The sequence below is a fragment of the Malaclemys terrapin genome, chromosome 1 (genome assembly GCF_027887155.1).
Source record: "Malaclemys terrapin pileata isolate rMalTer1 chromosome 1, rMalTer1.hap1, whole genome shotgun sequence".
Lineage (NCBI taxonomy): Eukaryota > Metazoa > Chordata > Testudines > Emydidae > Malaclemys > Malaclemys terrapin.
This window is the reverse complement of record NC_071505.1, coordinates 192,384,202-192,411,030: the sequence shown is the minus strand read 5'-3', so window position 1 is coordinate 192,411,030 and position 26,829 is coordinate 192,384,202. Positions and strand designations below refer to the sequence as shown.

Below are 26,829 nucleotides of genomic sequence, written 5' to 3'. Positions count from 1 at the left end.
CCAATATCTCCTCCTCTTCTCCGGACGAGGCCGTGATGCTTCCTCCATCGTCCATAGTAGACGATTTTAAGTTGTTTCAGGTACTCACAAAAATGGTGGCAGACAAACTACAAATTCCCCTGGAGGAGGTGAAAGATACCCACCACAAGTTGCTGGATATATTGCACACATTCTCCTCCTCAAGAATCGCCCTCCCGGTTAATGAGGTGCTTCTGGATCCTGGTAAGGTCATTTGGCAAATTACAGCCTCTATCACACCAACATGCAAAAAGGCTGATAAAAAGTACTATGTGCTCCCCAAGAATGCGGAGTTCCTCTTTTCACACCTCTCACCTAATTCCATTGTGGTGGATGCTGTGAATTCCTGCGGCCAAGAACATCATTCTAAGGCCACCCCTTATGATAGACTGGAAAAGACTTGATTTATTTGGTAGAAAGACAAAAACCTCAGTGACTTTGCAAATCAGAATTGCGCATTACCAGGCCTTAATGGCAAAGTATGACCACATGAACTACACCAAATTTCATGCATTTATTGACCACCTGCCAGAAACACAATGGGAACAGTTTCAGATTATCATACATGAGGAACAGTTAGTAGTGAAAACAGCTCTCCAGACAGCACTAGATACCACGGATACAGCGGCTGATTCGGTGTCGATGGCAGTAGCAGTGCGTTGGGCATCGTGGTTACACCTCTCAGAACTGCCAAAGGAGGTACAGATGACGGTCGAGGACTTCCCTTTCGAGGGCTCCAAACTGTTTGCAGACAATATCGATGCATCACTTCATACCTTTAAGGACTCCAGAGCCACACTACATTTGCTGCGGATCTACATACTGGGACAGAAAAGAAAATTCAGTCCTCAGTCATCCCATAGATCCCAACCACCCCAGTACCCACCACCGCAACGGTACTATGAGCCACAGCGAAAGAGGCCTAAGATTCAAAAACGTAAACCATCAGCCCCTCAATCCTCAACATCCCAGCTCTTGACCTCGAAACACCAATTTTGACACCTTGGTCAAGGGCCCGAGAGACCACTCCCCATAACATCAGCTGTAACCTACAGACCTTTGGATGCCACCTCACTCTTTTCTTCCAAAATTGGAAGAACGTGACTTCTGACAGATGGATCTTGGAGATTATCTCCAATGGGTATTTTCTCCACTTCACCTCTCTCTCTCTCCTCTCTACCCTCCCTCCCTGTCCCTCTTCAGGGACTCTTCTTACGAGAGACTGTTAACATAGGAAATAGATCACCTGCTACTCCTAGGAACCATAGAACCCACTCCTGTGCACCTCAGAGGCAAAGGCTTCTATTCCAGATAGTTCCTGATCCCCAAAAATAAAGAAGGGTGGAGACCCATATTAGATCTAAGAGCACTGAACAAATTTGTGAAGGCACAAAAATTGAAGATGGCCACACTTTCAGCTATTATCCCATTTCTAGTGCAGGGAGATTGGTTCTTGGCCCTCGACCTGTAGGATGTCTACTTCCATATATCAATCCAGCCATCCCAAAAATGATTCCTCAGGACTCAGTCAGGACTATTACCAGTACAGAGTACCTTCCCTTCGGACTCTCATTCGCACCCAAAGTATTCTCCAAGTTCCTGTCTGTAGTCATGGCTCATCTACAGAGCCTAAGGATCATGATTTACCCTTACTTGGACGACTGTCTCCTCAGAGTCCATTCCTTCGAAGAAGCTCTTTGGGACACCCAAAGATGTATTCATGCATTTGAGTTTGCTAATCAATTCCCCAAAATCGACCTTGACTCCACTACACCACTTGGAGTTCATAGGAGCTGATCTTGACTCAATACAAGCGTAAACACTCCTCCCACAACACAGATTTCACATCCTGACCACTCTCATAGACAGTTCAGGGCAGCCCACAAACACCAGCCAGACGTTGCCTCCAACTTCTCTAGCACATGGTGGCATGCACGTTTGTGATATCTCATGCCAGACTACACATGAGGTGCCTACAGGCATGGCTCAGGTCTGTCTACACACCAAAGATAGACTAGGCAAACCCCTGTCGATGTCCTTTAGGATCAAACATTCCCTGGAATGGTGGAAAGACCCTATGAACGTCTGCATGGGGGTCCCTTTCACACAATTGCCCCCCCCCAAAAAAAAACATGGACGTATCCCTAATAGGCTGGGGAGCCCATCTGAATAACCAAAAGTTCAGGGCAAATGGTCCCCAATGGAGTCGACTCTCCACATCAACCTCCTGGAACTAAGAACGGTCAGAAATGCTTGTGCTCACTTTATTCCACTGATCAGGGACACGCACACAAAAATCATAGTGTGCATGTTTTACATAAATCATCAAGGGGATGCCAGATCATCCTTCCTGTGCACCGAAGTACTAAAGCTATAGAATTGTTGCGTTCACCACAATGTTCTCATATCAGCTGCTTACCTGCTGAGAGTACAGAATATAACACCATACAGTCTCAGCCACAAGTTCTCACGACTACAAATGGGAAATGAACCTGGCAGTACTCCACTACATACTGAATCACTAGGAAATCCCAATAATAGACCTGTTGGCTACTTACCTGAACAGGAAATGCCCACTCTATTGCTCCAGAAAACGCTTGTTAGGGGATGCTCTAGTTCTCCCATGGGAGAGGGGCCACATTTCCCCGAGTTTATTGTCTCCTCCAGAGACAGGACAGTCCCCTGTGGTACATTCTCCTGTGTCTTGTCACCTGTTGACCTTACACTCTTTTGTTGATTTTGTACATAAATGGTGCTTCTATTATGTTGGCTTAAAATGCTTAATTTACATGTGAAACTAGGTACACAAGTGAATATACATCCTTTGGCAGCAACCTGTTTGTCAACTCTGCTTTGATTCAGACTTTTAGGGAACATATTTTCTAACTATCCATACATACTTGCCCACATACAACAGTATTAATGACCAGTGTGACCCTGGCTTTTATTGAAGACCTTCCATGACATTCTTTATGGATAAATACTATGAAAGCAATGTGCTAGATGTAGTGAGTTTGTCAGGTCTGACAGGAGTTGCTGTTACAGAATAGCGAACCCTTTGCCAGCGGCACTAAGGAGTTGTTAGGGTCACACAGTAATGTAACTATGGATGGTCTCATTAGCTATATAAATATCAAATTAGTTTTTTAATCCTGCTAAGCCCTGGGCCTCAGTTATATACTTTGACAATGAGTTCCACAAGTTAATTATGTTATGTAAAAATAATTCTAAATGTGCTGCATTTCAATTTATTTGTACGTGTTTTATAATAAAGGTTAAATAGCAGTGCACAACTTACATTCTGGAGAAGAAGGATGGATAAGAGGTTTGTGCACAGGCCTAAGATGTAGGTGCCCTAGGTTCAAGGCCCTGCTCTCTCATAAACTTCCTGTATGATTTTTCGGCAAGTTACTTAGCCTCTCTCTATCTCAGCTCCCTACCTGTAAAATGTGCCTAGACTTAAGGTGGCTGGCAGTCTAGGTACTTATCTAAGCCAAGAAACCAACAGAAGTCACCTTACTCAACAGCAGCTTATGATGAATTTACCTTCTCTGTGCTTTTTATTATACCTCTATCATGTTCCCGCTCATCTGGCAAGTCTGCAAATTTTGCTACTTCACTGTGTTTACTCTTTTCCCAGATAATTTATAAATATATTAACTAACACTGGTCCTGGTATGGAACCTCAGAGCAACCTCACTGTTAAACTTTTGCCATGATGAAAATTTAGCATCAGTTTGTATTTCTACACTTCACTTTCTGTCTGTTAGCCAGTTTCTAATCAATGACAGTACTTTACCTGTCAGTCGTTGACTATTTAGTATCCTTAACAGCCTCCGGGGTGATGACTCTAGAAAAAGAGTTTTGAAAGTCTAAATAATTTATACTCTTTAGTTGACACACTCAAAGTATTCCATATTGTAGAAAGATTATTTTATTTTATGGATACTGTGATGATTTGTCCCTCTCCTATCATGTTCATTTAGTTTTACAATTATATTTTAATTTTTATTTCTGCTCATTTGTTTAGTTTCTCTTCAATGTCCTTCTCCTCCTCAACTGAGCCATGCTCCTGCTAAAGTCACCAGAAAAACTGTTATAGAGGTCAGTGCTACGGGATCAAATCTTTGCTCCTTTCACTCCCTGGTATCCTAGTGGTACCACATCTAGAGTGACCCGATGTCCCTATTTTATAGGGATAGTCCTGATATTTGGGGCTTTTTCTTCTATAGGTGCCTATTATCCCCCACCCCGTCCTGATTTTTCACACTTGCTGTCTGGTCACCCTAACCACACCATTCCTGTGTTTGATATGTGTAATTTATTTGGAGAAGTCCAGCCTCCCTCCACACCAGTCAGTGGATTTGGTGTGGCACACATTGCTTCATTTAAAATGCTACAGTATATGCTACCACTTGGGTGTGCACTCTCCCATCACTGCTGGAGGCACTGTTCTTACCCCACAAAAGATGTCACTGAAAGCTGTTGGTAGGATCCAATATTTCCAACACGGACAGTGGCTTAATGCTGTTTAGCTGTGAGATTCTGAGGACAATTTATTTCTAGAATTATTTTAAAACATCTACACAACGCTTTTGAAGAGAAACAGTTGCTTATACTAGGCAATACAATTAAAATACACAGGATTTTTGAAGTTCTTGAAAGGTTCACTCTATCATTTTACAGACTTGTTTGTCTAATCTATTATAAATGAAGAAATATTAAAATTTGTTTCCCACCTGCAGTCAGCAAAACATGCCCTAAGCACTAGAACTTCAAGAGCCCATTGTGCTCCTAAATAAGAGTCCCCTGAGACCATCCAAATTGGGTCACCCACAAATTTATTAAGCAGAGAAACATTCCAGAGAGATATTAGATTAGGAATACTTTAAAAAAAAAAAAAAAGATACCACACAAAAATTCCATAGGACCAAATTATGGAGACATTTTTCTGGACAGGGACCTGAAATAACTGGTTGGTTAGCAAAGCAAACAGCTGAAGCACATGAAAGGTATCATATGGTGGAAGATTAGATAAACCTCTCCAAAGTCTCTGTTACAGATGAGCCAACATTTTTGAGACACACTCAGGATAAACGCATAATTTATCAGCCTAGCAAGTTACCTCCTATCCCTGCTTAACTTTTCTTTTTCTATGGCATTTAAGGTAAAGAAAATATTTAAAAGTAAGACCAGTACATTTTGTGACAAATACATTATGACCCCAAAATTGTCATCCGAAACGCTTGCTTCACCTGTTCATGAGGCGTACTCAGCTTATAATGCACTTGGCTGTCTGTAGCAAGCACCAAGTTTAAAGTTAGTACTATTACATTGTTCCTCTCATGAATTTTAAATATCTGCCCCATTGTTTACATTGTAATTTAATATATTAGTTACCATAACATTATGATCAAGGAGGCACTTGAGATGAAAGCAGGGGGGAAAAAGTGTTTCGCTCTAAGAAAATTATTCTTATATAGATTTGGATAACCAAAAGATGGATTCTTCATAAAAGCTCTAAATCAACATGTATGTAATTCACAATAAGTCATAAATTACTTTTTCTGAATTAAAAAGAAATGGTTGAGTAATTAGTGTGCACCTTCTCTATATTAAATTTAAAATGTTGATGCAACAGACACACAAGTTGGGAAATGTACAGTTTAATTTCTTCTACACAACTCAAGCACATTACACATATACATTTTAAGGCAGAAAACCTATCACCATTTAAAATGCAATTGGATCAGGTTACAGTTGGTCTGTGAATCATCCTGAGATTTGTGCTTGTAATATTTCAACTAAATGTTGAACTAATGTTTTGCATTTCGCATGGGAGGAAGAATAACAGCTAAGGTTCAGAATTGAAGGAGATCTGTGTTCTACTTCATTACAAGTACAGATTTCCTGTGAGATTTTGGTAAGGCATTTAAGGGCACATCCTGATCACACTGAAATCAAAGGGATTTTACGCTTAGCCTTTGTTTACACTAGCAGTTTCATCAGCAAAACTTTTGTTGGTCAGGGTGTGGAGGAAAAAAAACGAACTGACCAACATGAGTTTCACTGACAAATGCGCTGGTGTGGACAGCACTATGTCAGTGGGAGAGCAACTCCCACCGACATAGCTACTGCCGCTCGTTGGGGGTGGTTTAATTATGCCGGTGGGAGAGCTCTCTCCCCTAGTCATAGAGCAACTATACAGGAAACCTTACAGAGGCACACCTGCAGCAGTACAGCTGTGCCACTGTAAGGTCTGTAGTGTAGACGTAGCCTCTGGGTTTCATTCTGCAAGATGCTGAGCACCTCCTGAGCTGGTGATTACCTTCTACTCCCAGGGAAGCGATGGAGGTTTCCCAGCACCACACAGATGGCACTCAAAACTTGCAGGATCAGGTATTTAATCTCTTTGCCTCCGTTTATTTGTAAGAAAACAGCGATAACATCCCATACTGTACTTCACAGAATATTGTGAAGTTAAATTCATTAAAGTTGTAAATAGTTTTGAGATAGCACATTTTGCCTAACTGCAATGTACAGTATATTTTATACTTTTAAACAGAAAGCATTAAACTTTAAAGCTACATAAAAATGCATTTGTGTTAAGGATTTGTGTCTCAAATTCCCCCCATCCACCAGACTCAAGAGCCCAGATTTATACTTCTGACACAGCCCTGAAAGGCAAGTTGATGCATGAGACAGTCAAGTGTGAAGGCAAAAGAGAAAATGGTCAAAATATGTGACTAGAATTTAGCAGACAGGGAAGGGGCCTGCTGTCTCCTCTTTCCCAAGATGTCAAATTGAGCTTCTCCTCTACAGCACAGGAAAGCCTAACGTGAGACAAACGCACGCCTTGTAGTTAAGCCGCAGGCAGTGATTGTGCACCAGGCCTTGTAGCCGGAGCACAGGGCACCTGTGAGCCAAACACCCGCCTGCTCGGCCGCGCTCCCAGCGGGTGCCGGTGTAGTGTCAGGGAGGGGCAGCCGGGCCCCGCTTTCAGGGGCCGCCTGAACGAAGCCGCGGCCTCGGGCTGGTTTCCGCAGGGCCGGAATAAGACGCAGCCGCTTCTGCTGCGTCCCCCTGGTTCTCCTGCGGCCCCGCCCCCCGTCTTCGCAGCCACCAGCGGCTCAGCGGCAGGGCCCTGCCCCCCCCAAGGACAGGCCCCGCCCCGCCGTCCAACTCTGTAGCCGAGCGCCCTGGCCTGGCCCCAGCGCAGCCAGGACAAGCTGACCTCGCCCCGGCATGCAACGCAGCCCCGCGAAGCACTACAGCTCCCGGCATGCAGCGCTTCGGCGTCACTCGCTGGGGTTTCAGTCCCCTCGGGCCGCGCTGCATGCTGGTAACTGTAGTCCGCTGGCTGCTAGACGCTTGTTCGACTCCGCCCCTGCTGTGACGTAGAAAACAGAGGGCGAGAATCCCGCTGTCGCTAATTTCACTGTTGCTATGACTACCGGGGAACGGGCAGAGCCATGTTGTATAACGATGTGATTATAGAGGTCTACAAATGGCGTCGGGGGAGGGGGTGACCCGGATGTAAATGGCGCGCGTCACAGGGCGGGAGGACACAGGACAGGAGTCCCCCGCCCGGGGCACGTGATCGGGCTGGGACGCGGCGCGATGGGGACCGCTCTGGACATCAAGATCAAACGGGCCAACAAGGTCTATCTCTGCGGGGTGAGTGCGGGGCCCGGCGCGCGGCAGCTGCCGTTGCCCGCGGTGGCTCCTGAGGGGGGCTGCGGAGGCGGGGCCCGTTGTCGGGCTCGGTAACCGACTCCCGAGGGGGCAGGGGACCTGGACCGAGGGGGTCCCGGGGCCGCGGGGAGGGGCTTGGGGGGGGGGATCGCGGCCGCAGCCAGCGCTCCGCGGGTCTCTGGAGCATCCAGCCCCTGCTAGAGCCCCGGGGTGAAGCGCGGGCCGGGGCTGGGGCCGGAATCAAAACTCCTCCCCTGGCCCAGCTGGTTCGGGGCCACCAGGGTCCCGTCCCCCCCGGCTGGACTGAAGCCCGCGCTGAGCCCGCCCAGCTCCTCTCCTGACAGCCCGAGGGGCCGGGTTCCCGGCGCTGCCTGGCCGCGGGTCTGGGGCGCCTCGGCTGGCGCCGCCTGCCCGCCCCTCGCCGGTAGAGGGGACCGACTGGTACCTTTCACTGTATCTCCTGTGGCTGTTCCGTGCGTCTTACGAGCTATTGGGCAAGTTAGGGCTGACTGAGCACCTGCCTTCTGAGGGGGTTTCCCCCAGGCGAAATGGAATGGTTGTGCTCTCAAATTCCATTTCACAGTGAACTGTTTGTTCAAAGTAGGGAGATTCCCTCTAGCTTATAAAGAACAAATCAAGTATATGTGTGTGTGTGTGTGTGTGTAAAGCAGCTGAATAAGAATGGACACAAGCATTACAGCTTTGATTTAGTGAATAAAGCCATTTAATGAGAGAGAAAAAGCATTACTGGAGCAATCAGTGGATGAGAAATAGAAAATAATAATGAATACAGTGGTCTTGTTTGCACCCTATATCTAAAGGCTTACGTACACTTCCATTACACACCACATTGTTCAGTGGATTTATAACTCAGCTTTAAGAGCATTCCCTGGACTGAAATCGGATACAACATATTTGGCCTTTGTGATGATTTTAACTTTTTATTCACTATATATAATATATATATATATATATATATATATAGAGTCTGGCTGTGTTTGTATGTTGCCACTTTAAAGAGATTGTTGAATACATTTCCTTTAAAGTTACCTTTAGTACACTGACTAGACAGGAGAGCTGAATGATCTGAGAACACAATGTTGAAAGAACTGTTTAGTTTACTGAGTGCTGTACTAGAAATGCTGTCTGAATCTTTGATCAGGAATCACTAGGAATAGTCAATAAGTTAAAAATAAATCTGTTTTAATTAATCATGGGAGTTACTTGCATGGTGTAAGTTTTCTATTCTATTTTAGAAAGTCATTTGTCACCACACATTACACTGACATCAGCCAGTGGTAATAATGTCTTTTATGTATAGCACCTTTCATCCCAAAGAATCCCAAAACATGCTTTCACAAACAGTACTTTTATAGGAATCCCTTCACCTACCAATGCCCATGTTGCACCCAAGTGGTGCTGTCTAGCTATATAACTGCAGGTGGCAATATTACACTATAGTTAAGGTGGGGGAAACAAATTACCAAATCCAATTGAAACTGCATTTGGATATTAGGCAGATATATTAATGCCTTAATTAACCATTACAGCTTGCTGTATATTTTTGTCACTAATATTATAATTGTATATAAAAACTACATTAAAATAACAAGGTTGAAACATCAAGCACTTCAAAGTTAGACAATGACAGTATGACTGTTCCTTGGATTACCTGAACTGGGTACCCTTATGCATATCTATTATGATAGGCTTGCTCAGTATTGCATAGGAATTCTGTGGCAGAGCCACCAGTAGAACCCCATTATTTTGCCTTGCATTCCAGTGTTTTAAATGCAAGGGAACATCTTTTCTCTTCTTGGAACCCTCTGCCTCAATCACAGTCCATCCTGTGCACTGAAAGAGGTAACGAGCGAACTTTATATTGGAATAGGGCCATGCTGGAGGTGGAAAGGATTGGTAGAAGAATAGAATGCTTTGACATTTTTGGGCTCTAGAGAAGCCCATAGGCATCTGGATAAGGATGCCTTAAGTTAGAACAGCTCCACTTTGATTACTGTAACCTACTCTTCATCAGGCTCCCAGGACCCACATCACCACATCCACCCCTGGAGTCCATACAAAATACATCTGCTAAAACTTTGCCCACCATTCTGACCAGATCAACACTCTCCTTTCCTTTCCTCTTTGATCCGTCCACTGACTTCACCATATTAAGTTCAGACTTCTTGTGATGGTCTTCAATATCCTGCCTAGCTTTGTCAGTTTCAATTTATCCATCTTTTTTTTTTTTTTTTAATAATGTTGCTACTCCCCCCCCCCCCCCCTTCTTCACTTCACCTCCACTCCATTTGAAACACCAGCTGTGAAGGCCTGTTTGTCCACTTCTTTTACAACAATACTTTCCCCCTGCTACTGTGTATTATTCCATTCCTTGAACAGGTCTGCAGAGGAATCCCCTGTCCTCATTTAAATCCCTTCTGAAGGACCACTTCTTCAACACCCACAAGAAGCTAGCTGACCAAGCCATCTGTTTACATGTCATTTATTTATAAGTAAATTGCTCATTTATGTGGCGGAAAGATATTGAAGACTAGGAGGGAGGGGCATACGGATACTGGAACACAATTTGTGAGTTAGGGTAAGGGGAAGAAGAGAGGTTTGAATTCTGGCAGCAGATTGGGTGGGAGTGGAGTTGAAAAGCAAACATGTAAGTAAAGAGACTTCTGCCTGCCATCACCTTGATCACTTAACTTGTATTTTGTATTCCTTTCCCCTGCCTCCTCTCTTCATCAATATGTCTTTTCAGACTGTATGTTTTGTGAGGCAGGGACTGTCTTCCTTTGCATTTGGAAATCACCTAACATACTTTGGGTGTCACTGCAGTCTGAATTCTAGCAAGAGAAGAAACTGATAAAATCAATATGTTTTGGTTATCACTTTTTCCTTGTTAGGAAGTTCTTTCTGGAGTGGTGGTCATAACAAGTAAGGATGCAGTCCAACACCAGGGTGTCTCCTTAACGATGGAAGGATCAGTAAATCTGCAGCTCAGTGCCAAAAGCGTTGGTGTGTTTGAGGCTTTCTATAACTCTGTTAAGGTAAGAAATATGTAGATTGGTTTCTTGGGTACAAAAAGTTATGTCTGGTGTCTAAATCAAATCTCTCCTTAGTAATTCTACTTCTTTATGATTGTGTATTACTTCAGTGTATGCAGGTGGTTTAATATTTTCCCAATCACTGCCATTATCTAGCATAACACTGTGAGCTTCAGATGCAGAAAAATGTGTTAAAACGTACCCAGCCTAAGTAAACACAGAGTTAAAGAAACCTTGTCAAGATATTTACTGCTGTAATGTGCCGTGCTATTTGCATGTAGCTGTAACTGGTGTAAGAAGCACAGTCCTGCAAGGGGAAGAGGAGTAAAACTGTTCTAGAATTCATAGAATCATAGAATATCAGGGTTGGAAGGGACCTCAGGAGGTCATCTAGTCCAACCCCCTGCTCAGAGCAGGACCAATCCCCAGACAGATTTTTGCCCCAGATCCCTAAATGTCAAGGATTGAACTCACAACCCTGGGTTTAGTAGGCTAATGATCAAACCACTGAGCTATCCATCCCCAAAGAACATGAATAAAGGGAGTGACATTTGCAATGCTCTTTCTCTCTCTTCCACCTCCATCTACATACATCACCACCAAGCAACTGAAGCACTGATCAAAGGGGAGAGCCTGGCTGAAGGGCAACCAGCCAGCCTGTGGTGAGAAGCATCTAAGTTTGTAAGGGCATTGAAAGTGTTAAGATTAGCTTTGAATATGTTTTGCTTTTATTTCATTTGACCAAATCTGACTTGTTATTTGACTTATAATCACTTAAAATCTATCTTTATAGTTGAATTCTTATAAATAAAGTGAATGTGAAGGCTCCAAGCAAAGCTGCAACGAGAAGCCTGTTTTTAGTTATATATAAAATATCTCTTCCATATGTGAGCCCTAAGCAGCTGGATAGTTTACTTTTGAGAGGAGAGAAGAAATACTTACTCTGAGGAGAAAGAAAGCTTCCGTCAGTCTGTGCTGCTTCATGGTTTGAATAGTCCCAAACTTAGAGGATATCCATATTTTTCCCCAACAAAGCATTTTCAAACAACCAGAACAAGAATTTTAATTCCATTTCAGCTTTAGAAGCTTAACTTCAAATATAAGTTCCTTGATTTAGACAAATGACCTTTGAACAGTAATTTGGGGCCCATCATCTTATCATTGGCATTGGGTATTGTAGCAATTTAAAACAAAAATAGTTTGAAAAGAAAAATGAAAAATCACATAGGGGAAAATAAGATATTTATTTCAATGCTCTATTTGATATTAAATTAATTTCCGTGCTCTGGGAGTGCATGTATTTATTTATTTTATTTTGCTGTTCCTACTCTGTTGTCTTTTAATTGATGGAGGCATATTTCATGAGAATTTGCATGCTTCCCCAGTCAAGTGCCAAACCATAGTTTGCCATTGTTCCAGCAACATTCTGATGCTAAATATATAGCTTGCCTTTGGGAGCCTTTCTTCCCTCCAAGAGCTAACTGCTCAACTGGCATATACACATACAGACTCCTTCTGCTGCTGTTAAGGTTTGTGATTTCGATAATGGAACAAGAAATGTGCTGCTTTCAAAAGTGTACTAGGTTCTACTTGTTAGCTTCTTAAATGTGCTTAGCCACCAGTCTGACACACGTGCAAAAAAACTGTACAGACTGTCTTGGTAAGAAACATTAAATAAGACCACTTTTTGCCACAGCGTGAGTTTGTAGAGAATTGTTTGTATGGGACACAGACATGTGAATTTGGAGATATTTGGAAAGGCTGATAGGGTTTCATGTGGCTCTGTTATTGGGCCGTTATTATGAAGCAGACTGCTTTATTATAAACTTCTCAACGTTTCTCTTTACAGCCTATTCAAGTTATCAACAGTACCATAGAAATGGTAAAACCAGGAAAACTTCCCAGTGGCAAAACAGAAATTCCTTTTGAGTTTCCATTGCATATGAAGGGCAACAAAGTTCTATATGAGACATATCATGGTGTGTTTGTCAATATTCAGGTGAGATGGTTTTCTGTGTAGGGGAAAATGTGATGAACTACACTCTGAGAAACTTCTCTAATTGCACTATGGGAGGAAACTATCTGGTGGCAGCATAACTGTATGTTGCCAATATTTTTGGTTTTGTCAATTTTGTACAATTATTGCAATGCTCATGTACAGGTCCCTTAAATTAAAATTCGTGTTCCAGCTGTGGGGGATTTTTTTAAATTTACCGAAATGCTAGTAGGAAAAGATTATATATCGGTTCAAACATTTCCCAAACATCTGTCATTGTGGTATTTGGGTGCACTTTACATGGCTTAAATTGAGTCAAAAGTTTCACAGTTCCGTTCAGCTCACAGCTGTTGAGACAGAACAAAAATTGTCCCATTAGCTATTTCTCCAGGATTTAGTACCTCAGAGACAGTGGAAGACCTGTGTGAAACACTTTTTGGATTTCTTTCCAAACATGGCATAACAGCCATTTTAAGATCTCAAAACTTTATCAGGATATATAGGCTTAAAAATTATACTTGCACTTTAAAAACAAAATATTTGGGATTGTTTTTTTTCCTAACTAGGAGTTTTGGCTTGTGTTACTTATATCCCCTGTTGCAAGGATCATCAGATACAGCCTTGGAAATGTAAGAAAGAAGAACGAAGTTTTGGAGGGGTTTTTGTTGTTGTTGCTGTTTGTTTTTTGCTTGAAATAAGTGTGTCTTAAAAACAAAGAAGGAATCTATACTGTGTTTCACCCTTTCACGTCTATATTTAGTGGTGGGGTTTTTTTAATGTAGGGCCATTTTATAAACTTAGAATCAAGAGAGATTGATTCATTGGAATTTCACCACTCTTCAGTAGGTTCAAATATGAAGTTACGTATAATGGGACAGTGATATCCTAGCACAGGATATTGTATTGTACCTATTGTGTCTTATTAACCATAAAATGTGTACATCGCCTGAGTTAAAACTTTCTTTTAGTCTCTTCATTTCATGTAGGAGCTGTTATTAGTTTGTAGGATGGGGTCTATGAGGCCTTCTCTACTCCCTGCTGGAGGCGTCAGCAATCTGATACTACCTCCATCACTCCCCAGCTCAAGGAAAGCCCGCTCAAGTCAGGCTACCAACAAGACTTAGTTGCCCAGAAGCCTAGAAGGGCCAGGAGGAGACACTGGCCAATCAGGAGCCAGCAGATCAGTTAAGAAAGCTTTCCTATTCCCTCACAAGGGATAACAAGGTGATTACTAGTGAAGCAGCTTTGCACGAGAGTACTAGTGAAGAATCACCAAAATCTTCACACCTTCTCTCCCCCCACCCCATCATTGCTGAGAGTATATAGTACAAAGTAAACTAATAAAAACTATTCCTTTTTATAACTGAACCAAGAGACTTGCACAGAACACTCTTGATGAAAGTATTTTATGAACCTCTTAAGCTGTCAAAAGTAACTTCAAAAATATTCAGAGTATAATTATAAAATGCTGCATACACAGATAGCATGTCCCAGATAAGACAGGTTTAATTCCAACCTATCAAGTACTGATGAGATGACAGCTAGAATACGGCATTCCATAATGGGCACCTTGGTCCATTAAAAGATGGTTATGATTGTAACAAAAACTAGAGACAAAGGGACTGGCTTTGAGGTCCATTTTTAGGTGGGGGGAGATACCTTAGGCTCTCAATCCTGCAGCTGGATCCATGTGGGCAGAGTTCCATTGACTCCAAGGAACATCCATACAGGCGTAAGTATCCACCCACATGGACTCACCTGCAGCTTCTGGGGTGTAAGTATCAAGGAAGGGGAGGCACTTCCCTTTAGAGTTATCAAGGAATACAATTTAAGAGTAAAGAGATTTTTAATATCAAGGAATAACTTCCTAACAGTGATGTCTGCTAAAGTGTGAAGTAATCTCCTAAAGGAAGGAAGCACAATTGCTTGAATTATTGAATCACTTAAAACTAGACTGGGAAAAACACTAAAAAATATAGAAAGAGAACAATTCTGCTTTGGCAAGGGAATATGCTAGGAGTGACCAAGTCAAAATTTCATACAACTCCAACAGATGACCTGAGTTGTTGTTCCAGTGGTTAGGGATTTGAGAGATGAGGGTTCAATTCTCTGCTCTGCTACAGACTTCTTATGTGACTTGGCACTTAGAATCTCTGTGCCTTAATTCCCCACCTGGAAAATGCTACTTTCCAACCTCACAGGAGTGTTGTGAGGATTAAAAAAAAAAAAAAACCTACTAAAGATGATGAGGTGCTTGGAATATACTGGGCTCATACAAGTACCTTAGATCAGTGATTCTCAATTGGTGGATTTCATCCCCCAAGTAGGTCAGGAAAGGGAATTGGGGGGTGGGCACTTTTTTAACAAAAAGCGTTAAATTTTTATTATAATCCAAAGAAAATCTGCACCCTGCACACCCTTACTGGTCAAGTATTATGTCAGCCTCTCAAAATGCACACAGATTATATAGACTTTGTATTGTTACCAGTGGTACTTTTCTTACATTTAAAGTACATGTAAGAGTTATGAAAATTTTTGGTTTTGAATGAGTTGCTAACTTGCAAAGGGTGAGAAACAATGCTTTAAGTAGATATGTGCTAACTGGAACTTGTAATGTTCCTATAGAACCCTGGACATAACATCTGTTGATTAGTATTAGTACTACAGTCTTTTAGGCAGTTTCCTCATTAATATAGCAGACAGGTTTTGGTGCGTATTCTGCTAATAACGATTGGACTAAACAAATACATAAAGACTATTCTTCGGCTGGGAGTAGCTACCATTACGCTGTATTCATTTTTCTTTTACTAGTAGAGTAAACAAAATCGATTGTAAATTGTGCTGGGTAGGGAACATATCTTTCTATTATGTGACTAGCATTGAGAGCAATCAGGCCTGATCCTGAGTGAGGTCTCTGAGCATTATTGCTGTACAGATATTCAATTATTACACTTTAAGTTTCAGTTTATAAAGAGCTGATAAATGATTAATAGATGTTATAGGGTTGTTAGATATATGAGTACTACATGATATAGATGGTTATAAGCAACCTGTTGGACTCTACAGCATCTATAACCATTGATTAACAATTTATTAAAGAATATATAAGTTGCCTACTGACTCTTAATAAATGACTTATAAATGGAATGTTAATATAAATAGACAGTGACACTTTGTGTTTCTAGAATGATTTCGCTCTAAGTCGATGCTGGAGATGGAAGAAAGCTTTGATAAGACTCTTATCCCCCAATCTTTTTCACAGTATACCCTTCGGTGTGATATGCGACGTTCTCTACTGGCCAAGGACCTGACTAAGACTTGTGAATTCATTGTCCACTCACCAGTAAGTTGGAACATAGAGATTTTCATCTCTGCAGTTTTGTTCTGTTTAGCAACGTTTGGTGCCCAGTCTTATATGGTGATGTTCACAAGATGTAATGCTGTAACTTGTATGTAATGTTGTAACTCCTATATTAGCAAGCCATAAGACCTAAGGTGGCGGTTGGGGGGGGGAGAGGGAAGGTTGGTGTCATGCTTTCTTTTATGTTTTGAAGTTAGCAGTATTCAGGCTTCAAGCATTTCTGTTACTACTCCTCTACCTCAATATAACGCTGTCCTCGGGAGCCAAAAAAACCTTACCGCGTTATAGGTGAAACCGCGTTATATCAAACTTGCTTTGATCCACCGGAGTGCACAGCGCGCTCCTCCCCCCCACCGGAGCACTGCTTTACCGTGTTATATCCGAATTCGTGTTATATCGGGTCGCGTTATATAGGAGTAGAGGTGTATTTGTATTACTGTGGTACCTAGCAGCTGAGACATGAACTAGGACCTCATTGTGCTATAATTTACATAACCTTTCCACCTTAACTTATTTTAAATGTGCTCTTTTAACTGACACAAATATGTTTGAGAGATGATGAGCTTGCTATGTTGTGAAAACCTCCTGTTTTCCCCCTGAGTCCTCCCCTTCTCGCTCCCTGCTTGTTCCCTTCATGTCCTAGATACGTACTGGTCTACTCAGTATCTAGATACTATGGTTATGTGTGCTCCCATAAGTATCTTTTGGATGACCTGATCTCTCTTTCTCTCTCTCTCCCCCAGGTGCTAAGCTTCCAGAGCTCCCATTGGAAATTGAGAGCTTTGGGTGTTCAGCGTCTATGGAGGGAAGATATCAAGCCTCTTGTATTCAAATGTGTAAATTATTGATTTAGGTCCCTTACTCTAGGTGTGGAAATAGGACTGCATCTAGTTGGAGACAAGTTTACAGCCTCTTAGAGTATGTCTACACTGCAATTAGACACCTGTGGCTGGTTTTTGTCAGCTGACTTGGGCTTGGGGTAAGGCGCTGTTTAATTGCAGTGTAGACACTTGGGCTGGAGCCCAAACTCTGGGTGCGTCCCAGAGCCGAATGTCTACACCTCAATTAAACAGCCTCTTAGCCCACATTCCGCAAGCTCGAGTCAGCTGACTCTGGCCAGCTGTGGATTTTTAATTGCAATGTAGACATACCTATAGGGACTACATAAGTTTGGTGTCCTAAACAAGTTGTTCTCATCAAGTTGTTCACGGATAGTGGTGGGGTCAGAAATGACTATTGTAACTAATGCCTTGATTCTGCAATTAGTTCTATGCAAGTGGATCCTTGCACCTATGTGGAATTTATTGCAGAATCAAGGCCCACATTTTTAGCTGTATTGCATGAACTGCTTTTGCCTTTCATCATGAACATGTTCAGTAAAATGGGTGCAACTGTGATTTGTATTGATTATAGATGTGTGCAGAGCACATGTATAAGCAATATAATCTGTGCAAACTTAACAAGCAAAATATATTTGCTTCCACCCAAAACTTGCTAGAACACACATGATGCTTAGCTCCTGTAAGGAGCTCTTCAAGAAGAGTGCTAATATACTTAACAATGTTTTGTTCTCCTCATCATCAGTGATGAAAATTAATACAGTAGAACTTCAATAACATGCACAAAAATTGCTCATGTCAGCAAAGATTTAATAGCAAGACACTTTTGTTTTTTTGCTTGAAATAAGTGTGTCTTAAAAACAATCTTGTTCCTACATTTTGTAAAATGAAAAATCGTACTATGCTACATTAACTAGTACATTATGAAGTATTATAAATAAGCCACAGTTGTAAGCTGCTCATTATTTTGACATATTACGCAGTATTCTTGCTTTATTTCTTTTTCAGAAATAGCACTCATTAGTTCACAAAATTCAGTAATTCACCATGAGTCTCCCAGTCAGTGTGAATTAATGAGGTTCTACTGTACATATATTTCTCACTGTCAGTACACAATATTATTTCCCTTAACCTTCTTTCCTTTGCCAGAATTTGTCAACTGTATTTTCCCATAACTGAGAATGTGTGTTTGTTTATGGCTGGCAGTTTCCCAGTTTTGCAGTTGTACACAAGAAACTACTATGGACACAAAGTAATGGAGAGTAAAACAACTGCAAAGTTCAAGTTGGGTCTTCTGATGATGATAAAGCACTGCACCAACTTTCAACAGTGCACAGCTGGGACCCTCATCACTGATTGGCACACAAAAAATCCTTACACTTATTTTAAATGGAAGCTTTGCTGCAATGTGAATGGAGCTGAACAAAGATAAGGCACCTCATTGGGATGAGGGTGAAGAGAGGCAGTTACCTGAAGATTAAAATGACAATTATTTTGTCCTTTCTGTGCGAAGTGCCAGACTGCCATTTCAGCAGCAGTTCAGGGCCTTTTAAGTCGCTTTAAACTTACTTTCTACCATAAAAGCTAAACTAAGAGGTTTTTAAATATTCCAAATATAGATTTAAAAAAAATAATAACATAGGTCCTCAGCTGGCAAAATCAGTGGAACAACACTGAATTACACCAGCTGAGTATCTGACCCAGTAAGTTGAAAACAGGTACTGGGCCATAACCTGTGTCTGAAAGCGCTCTCGCTGGGGGGAGGGGTGGTGGTAGTTGTTCAAATAGTGCAGGGAGGGCACTTCAGATAGAGAGGGTTAGAAAAACAATCAATATGTTCAGGATAATAGAGAAAGTGCATATATAACTTTCCCCACTATTTTCTCAAATCTGCTTACTAGGAGGGCTGAGTGCTACTGGAAGGACACATTGCGTCAGACTTCACAAAACTTAAAAAAAAAAAAAAAAAAAAAAAAGCCAACACTGATATGTAAAATCAAGAGCCCTACTTTAACAGCATGGCAAGGTGTGCATTAGTAGGCTATTGGTTTAGAGCACTTAACCTTGTGACTCGCAACACAACATGCCCAGGGCAGGCACCAGTAACCTAGTAATGCACATCTTGTCATGGTTTATTGCAGTAATGGCAAGGATAGTTCTGGATATCCAGGAATTAGAATGTCAAAATGTGGTTATTTTGTAACACCTGGTGACTTGTATTTGGTCCATGTCATAATCATGTCCTGTTTTTTTTGCAACATCTAATAGACTTTACATGAAATGGGTCAATTTCTTATTAAAAGAATTACACCTAGTTTGCTAAAGACTAGTTCAAAGTTAGACACTGTAAAGTGATTAGGTCAGCTTCTAAACCAGTCTTGCAAGTAATGGTATATGAAAAGGGATTCTTTTCATGATTTGATGTGTGTACATTATCATGTAAACTCTATATACTGAGTATCCAATATCAATACTACCTTTTCATTACATTACAGCCTCAAAAAGGGAAGTTGATGCCAAGCCCAGTGGACTTCACAATTACACCTGAAACCTTACAGAATGTTAAAGAGGTAAACATTTTGTTTTTAAAAAATGCCTTAAGTGGTGTTGAGTGACTCTCTTGTCTCTAGTGTGAACTGGTGTGAGGAGTGAGATAAGTGGCTACTATTAGATTCTGCTCCACAACTAGTCATAGTTCTTCCTCTCCTCTTTTGCCAGTTTTGATTCCTGAAATGCTAAGCAACAGTTTAATGGATAGCAGTGCTACTTGTTCTTTTGTGTTGATGCTGTGTTGTTAAGAGTTTTCCTCAGTAATGGCTACACGTTATTTTGTTTATATTTCCCTTACTGGGAACCAACCAAGTCAGTGGAATATGGCAGCCAAGAGCTCCCATTGACTTCAGATGAGGCTGTGAGTACTCAGCACTTCTGTAAATCAGACCACAGCATCTCAAGCTGGGCACCAGAAAATGAGGAACACACAATTAATCACTTTTGGCTTAAATGACTTTCCCAGTAGCTATATGGTGACAGAGGCAGGGATAGCAATCAGTTCTCAGGACAGTATTCAACTGCCTTAACACTGAGACCCTCCTTTCTCTCCCGCAATCCCCTGCCTCATTCACTAAACACCTTCCAACTGCCACAAAAAATAAAAGCAGGGGTCCTACAGGCAACAGCCTCCTTCACTCAAAATCCTGATTCATCCCCAATCCACAGTCCATCCTGTGCAGAGACCTAGTGGGGGGGGGGAAACAGGTTACCATGTAATTAGAGACTGTATCACAATGCATGCGCTCAAGGGTGCTCCATTAACATTGCACAGGCAAGCTTGATCCTGGCATTTTCTAACTTTTGAAGGGTCTGACTTTGCAACCTTAATAATGTTCTTTTAATGTAGGGTTTTTATGTACTTCAGTAATTCTTATGCTGCTGCTTTCCACAAAGGGTGGTTTTGCCTACTTAGCATTCTCTGTGCTCTTTATGATTAGTCATGTGACTTTTTTTCCCCCACCCTACATTTAGAGAGCCTCGCTCCCAAAATTTTTCATCAAAGGTCATCTCAACTCGACTAACTGCATCATTACACAACCACTAACTGGGGAGTTGGTGGTGGAGAATGCAGAAGCTGCAGTCAAAAGTATTGAGCTACAGTTAGTACGTGTGGAAACTTGTGGTAGGTTGTTTCATGTACATTAAAATCTGAATATACCACACGGGTTATCTGAATATTTATATTCTAAATGGACATAGCATACTTGTCTAAAGCAGTAGTAGAAATCATTTGCAAAAGTTACTTTTTGTATATCCAAAGTATCAATTTATAGGGTGTTCAGATGTAATTTTTAAACAGTCATAAAGACAAAGCTCTAATGGGTAAAAGGGAGGGTGTTTGTTTTTTGGCTAATGCCTCCAGCCTTTGAATTATGTTCAGTAACTTTCTAATAGAATTAGTGCTACTCTTTTTTCTTTCACCCTAATACTTGTTTTCTCCAGGTTGTGCTGAAGGTTATGCTAGAGATGCTACAGAGATTCAGAATATTCAGATTGCTGATGGGGATGTCTGCAGAAGCTTGTCTATTCCAATATACATGATATTCCCCAGGCTGTTCACCTGCCCTACACTGGAAACGACAAATTTCAAAGTTGGTACGGACCCAGATATTTTTGAAATATTGGTACCTTCAGAATCCATGTGAAACAAGCTGCTAGTTTCAGTTCAGTTTCTAGTGGGCAAGGGGCCACAATACAAACTACCACCACTGGCACTAATGAGCAGCTTTGCAAGGGAGGCCAAGGAGACCTTCTTACCAACAGAGATGGTTCCATACCAGAGTTGAAGTATATTAACAAGGGTAATGTGAGGAAATCAGCACTACCATTCTTTGAACAGTACCTGTTGTGGATAAAGAGGACTCAGGCTCCAGGTCTGTTAGTCCACTAGCTTTAGGGAATACTAAATATACCAAGTATCAGAGGGGTAGCCGTGTTAGTCTGGATCTGTAAAAAGCAACAGAGAGTCCTGTGGCACCTTTAAGACTAACAGATGTATTGGAGCATAAGCTTTCGTGGGTGAATGCCCACTTCATCGGATGCATTCACCCACGAAAGCTTATGCTCCATCTGTTAGTCTTAAAGGTGCCACAGGACTCTGTTGCTTTTTAAATATACCAAGCAATTTGTCTCATTAAAAACCTCTATACCATTCCTTTAGCTATAACCTTCTCCATTCAAACTAAGTTCTCTGTCTAGTATATTCTGTCTTCTTACTCTTAGTGGTTTCGTAAGCGGTCTAAACTAGAACTAAACTAGTTCTGACCAGGAAAATTATCTGGGAGAAGCAGTTTTAATGGCAAAGACCTGTTTCCCGTAGGGATTAAATATGCTGAATACCTACAGCTCTCAAGAGCAGCAGGAAATTCAGAGGGTAAAATGCTGAAAAGTGATGCTTTCCTTCCATTATCCCTTTCTGTCATCACTGACACACCCGCCATTCTCCCGGTCACTCAGGCCTGGAAGTTGGGGGTTGTCTGTGACTCCATCTATTGACTCCCAGCCAGGCCATATCCAAATCTGTCGACGACTTCTTCCATAGTGTTGCCAAGATTGTTTCTTCATCAATGCACACCATAAAAGCTCTTGTCTAGGCCCTTTTCTCCCCTCCTGAATATTACAGTTGCCTCCTTCCTTCCTAACAACCTCATCAAACTTTCCACTTAAGGACATTCAAAATGTTTCTGCTAAAATCATCTTCATAATCCATAGTTCTAACTAAGTTTCCTTCTTCTGAATCTATCCCCTATATCGCTTCTCCTTTTCCACTACATAAAGCTTTTTGTGCTTGCCCCTTTAGGACCCTCCACAACTTAGCGCCTTCCTACTTTTGTATCTTCGTATCATCCCCAATTACATCTCCTCTGCTTCACCAACTTTGATCATCCATTTTTGTGCTTCTTTTATATGTGCAATGCCCTCCAATGGATTTGTTTGGAGAACCACTACCCTAAACTCCTTCAAATTACTCCTCAAGATCTACTTCTTACTATGATGCCAACAGTAAATTACTAGCTAATAATGGCTAGACAGGTGGCTACCACTAATGCAGTTAGTCAAATCTTTTATGGAGCTATGTATATGTTGACACATAAGCTGGAGAAATTGGTCATTTTTTTTAGTGCCCTGTTGTTTTCTACAGTGTTGAATCATCTAGCACAGATAATCCTAGAACACTAAAAACAGCTTGAAAGATTTATCTAAGGTGAAGGAAGCTGAGAGCAGGAGCCACAGAATTATCATGGTCTCTACTGTACAATTTGAGTTAATACCAGAGCTCTCTTTTTCCCCTAGAGTTTGAAGTTAACATTGTTGTCCTCCTGCATGATGATCACCTCATCACAGAAAATTTCCCACTGAAGCTCTGCAGGGTGTGAATATCCACAGGAGAATTGCTAATGGAGGAACAAAGAAATTCTTCAGCTACCAAATGGAAATTCAGTTCATATCTTCAAACTTATTTTAATTGAAGGACTAAAACATTTGCTCATCCCACTATTGATTTCTGTGTTGGAAGGGAGTGCAGTTCTCTGTAACTCTTACCAAACACTTTGTCTATCTTCTGATATTATTAGTGAATGTGCTTTTCTGCTGAGATCCCTGCCAGGTATCTCTTTGAATTCAACAGCCATGCCTCCCTTTCTCTATTTTTTTCCTTAAGAACCCTTAAGGGATGTTTTTTGCACATTCCTATCGTGCACAACACACAGTAAGTTTCTATGATTAATTGATAATTTAACACTTGTGCTAACTCTTTAAATGTTTCCTTTATAAGGATCCTTGTATCTAAACAGCTAACAGGCCCTGCTATGTATTGGTCCTTGAAGGAGAGACTGAGAGATTAGATGTTTTCTAAGCCACCTCACCATATGGATGCTGGGAGACCTAATGTTCAGGAAATGTTTTGAGACCTTTGAATGGTGTTACGGAATTGCACCACCGTTATTGGAGCAGCATCACACAAAGAATATGAAGTGAAAAGAAACTAAGTATGTTTCAGTTAGATTGGGAAATGAATCCATTAATCAGGGGAACAACCTCAGAGTTAAAGCTTTTTATTGTAACAAAGTTGATACAACTATCACACTCTAGTTAGCTTGGTCAGTTACTTGCAGTGAGAGGACCAAACTGTCAAAAGAGGTTCTAGCTTGCAGTTGTGCCAGACCTCTTGCTCTTGATTAGCCAGTCCATGTTAATTTCTTTTTCCCCCTACTACTGAGTTCGTTACCTACAATCTAGTTGTGGTGCGAAAATGTGGGTGGGTACTTTGCTCTTGTGGCAACAAAGGCATCAGATGAAAGTGGCTGTCAGTATGCTTGGCTGCTACATTGTAGTCTAGCTCTTTCCTGTGCCTGACTTTATTGCAAGGTAGAATACTTTACTAAAGACTGCATAAACATATTTATGTTCTGGCCACCCCAATTAACCTTTTGCCTGCAATATGGTATTATCTGAGCCGGTTACTAGCTGCTTCCCCTTTCATTGGAAGGTTTAGTTGACATTTTCTGAACATGTCAAGATGTAACTATGGTAGGGGAAATGTGCCAGGCAGAAATGGATTTTTTTTTTTTTTTTTTTTTTTTACTATTTGCTGATTTAAAAAAAAAGAAAAAAAAACGCAATGGAAGGCTTTTAAGTTAGCACATCTTTATTGGGTAGACATGCTTAAACTGCCACAGCAGGAACTAAACCAGGAGACTCTTGTTTTGGGGAGGTGGTGTAGGGTGGAAGAATTTTGTTTTTGATAATGTAAGAAAAAGTATGTATAAGGGCAAAGTGTGCCTTTTCTGAATGTACATTTGCAAATGAAACCATCTGGGGAGGGGGAAGGAGGAAGAGGCACTGCAAAACAAAATGAGCAGGTGCCTAAAACATTAACTCAATCTTGAAGTAAAGACACTTGACAAAACATCTGATTCTGGCTTTATCCCTCCCTTCATCCAACAGAAAAACACAGTTTTCCAGCTGGCTATTCAGGCCTCTGGTGTGGCTAATGGCAAAATCCTTGTTCAGCAACTTCCATATTTTAAGGAATAAAAACCTGAAGTTCTAAAAATCTAGTTTAACAATTTGCAGTATCAGCACAACATGTTGACATTAAATAATTACAAAATCCTCTCCTCAGTCACTGCAAAAAACAATGTTTGCATGTGATCTGGAACTATTATCACAGGATCATTTCGGGGGAAATGAAGTCTGACTTCCAAACGGGCAGGATGATATTAGACTGCCAGCTATTGGCCAATACCAAAATGGCTATGTGAATTTACAGATGTTTAGGGGTCTTTTGTAAGCATGTAATGAACATCTAATGGAAACAATGTATAAATAACACTGCTATGAATCCTGCATTTAGTTTAGGAAGTACTGGCATTGGATCCTTGCATTGTCACAGCAGGAACTGTTGACCTACACCCTCCAACACAGGACTATACCACCCTAGATCATCCCACTGAAGTTCTTGTTCACATGTGACACCTACTGGAGTGTGTGAGACAGACTATGAAGATTATTCTGGATCTGCGGGAGAGGAGCGCATGTTAAAGCGCCCAGCTAATCTTGCTACATGGATGATACCCTTTCTGCTACCCTGTTTCCCCGAAAATAAGACATCCTCCGAAAATAAGGCCTACTTACAGTTTTGCCTCTCGTTGTAATATAAGGCATCCCCCCGATAATAAGACCTCCCCGATAATAAGGCATCCACCAATAAGGCATTTTTCATTTCTGAAAAATAAGACATCCCCTGAAAATAAGACCTAGCGCATCTTTGGGAGCAAAAATTAATATAAGACACTGTCTTATTTTCGGGGAAACAGGGTAGTAATAGCAATGTAATGGAAGGAAAGCTATTTATTTTCCTTAGGGAATAGAGAGCACATGAGTCCTCCCCTTCCATTTACTAAGCCATTTGGCTGAAAAGATGCAGGGTGGGGGGAAAAGATTGTCCTCCAAAAACTAAGCTCTGGTTAGCAGGAAGTCATGTATATAACCTTCCTTGTATTTCACTGTGTACATCTGTTTCTTTATTGTTCAGGTATGAAGGATTCTAGCTTAGTTCTTTGAACACAGTGGTCCAGTTATTTTGTACTGTTTACAGCATAAACAATAGATTTATTTATTTATTTATTTATTTATTTTTGCCCTCATCTTGAGAGTGGGGAGATAGTAATTAGTGAGCCCCACAACCTTAAATTACCAGTTTGTTTTTCTGCTCTGCATAATTAGGGATTGGTGGAAGCCCAAAGACTCTCATCTTACTCTATTTACATTTTTCATAGTCTCTTTTCACCACCACAGAGAGGTTTGGGGCTTTTTGACAGACTAATCTTTACCATGAATTGAAGTTGATGACTCTCTCATGTTTCCTCAAATGTTAGCAGAGCTGAGCAAATTCCAAGGCACAACTTAAAATTGACCTGCTATAGCAGGGGTCAGCAACCTTTCAGAAGTGATGGGCTAAGTTTTCATCTATTCACTTTAAGGTTTCATGTGCCAGTAATACATAGTAACGTTTTAGAAGGTCTTTTTCTAAAAGTCTATAATATATAACTAAACTATTGTTGTATGTAAAATAAATAATATTTTTTAAATGTTTAAGAAGCTTCATTTAAAATTAAATTAAAATACAGAGCCCTCCAGAGCGGTGGGCAGGACCCTGGGAGTGTGAGTGCCACTGAAAATCAGCTTGCATGCTGCATTCGGCACGCGTGCCAGAGGCTGCCTACCCTTGTGCTATAGAGTGACAGTTTCTTTACTTCTAGCAGCATTAAAACTGGAAAGTAAGAAGCATCCAGAAAAGGCTGTGACTTCTTAACTTTTTCCTCAGCCCTCAATCTTCTATTAATTCAAAGCCCTTCAGCAGTATCCCATAGGTCAAATTTGAAAGACCCCAAAACTGTTTGATCTCACTGAAACAACTAAGATCTAGTGCTTAAGCCACAACCATTAATACTGAATAGCTTTAAACAAATCTGTTTATTTCACACTAGTAGGGGAATATCATTAAATCACAATTGAACTAGTTTTATTATCCTTTTTTAAATTTTGTTGAACATAACCAGTTTTCTAGATTATGGCCCTTCATATTAGTTCATGACCATTAAGTCTGCATCCATGGAGTTTTTTCCTGCTCATTTCAGGAGAGGTAGCTATTGCTTGCCGTGAGCTAATTTTTTGTTCATATAACCTATCTGAATTCTGAAGCAGTTTGGACTTTTAAAGTGAGCTAATGGTGGTAATCATTCAAACTTCCCCTTTAAAGCTGGAAATTATATGTGAAGTAGTGTTTTCCCTTTCAAGTCTGTGGATTGG

General features: G+C 41.1%; 1 protein-coding gene and 1 long non-coding RNA gene across 2 annotated transcripts; one reads left to right on the top strand and one right to left on the bottom strand.

Annotated features, from left to right (window-relative positions):
• Nucleotides 1–513: 513 nt before the first annotated feature.
• LOC128848822 (uncharacterized) lies at nt 514–7,096 on the bottom strand. The gene is made up of 2 exons (XR_008447108.1): nt 3,818–7,096; nt 514–840 (listed from the first exon to the last, which is right to left on the bottom strand). It is a non-coding gene; the product is annotated as an uncharacterized LOC128848822 (long non-coding RNA).
• A 460-nt stretch (nt 7,097–7,556) lies between these two features.
• VPS26C (VPS26 endosomal protein sorting factor C) lies at nt 7,557–26,108 on the top strand. The gene is made up of 8 exons (XM_054049001.1): nt 7,557–7,695; nt 10,626–10,769; nt 12,616–12,765; nt 16,025–16,105; nt 19,458–19,532; nt 20,488–20,638; nt 20,959–21,111; nt 22,810–26,108. The coding sequence occupies exons 1-8, from the start codon at nt 7,639–7,641 to the stop codon at nt 22,890–22,892; spliced, it is 894 nt and encodes a 297-aa protein (XP_053904976.1). The 5' UTR covers nt 7,557–7,638; the 3' UTR covers nt 22,893–26,108.
• Nucleotides 26,109–26,829: the final 721 nt, after the last annotated feature.

What these genes read in the sequence shown, in the direction of transcription:
- VPS26C (XM_054049001.1), top strand. Translation starts at nt 7,639, where the DNA reads ATGGGGACCGCTCTGGACATCAAGATCAAACGGGCCAACAAGGTCTAT. An exon ending in CTTTCTATAACTCTGTTAAG is followed by an intron (nt 10,770 to 12,615) that starts GTAAGAAATATG and finishes TTCTCTTTACAG; the next exon opens with CCTATTCAAGTTATCAACAG. An exon ending in AATTCATTGTCCACTCACCA is followed by an intron (nt 16,106 to 19,457) that starts GTAAGTTGGAAC and finishes ATTACATTACAG; the next exon opens with CCTCAAAAAGGGAAGTTGAT.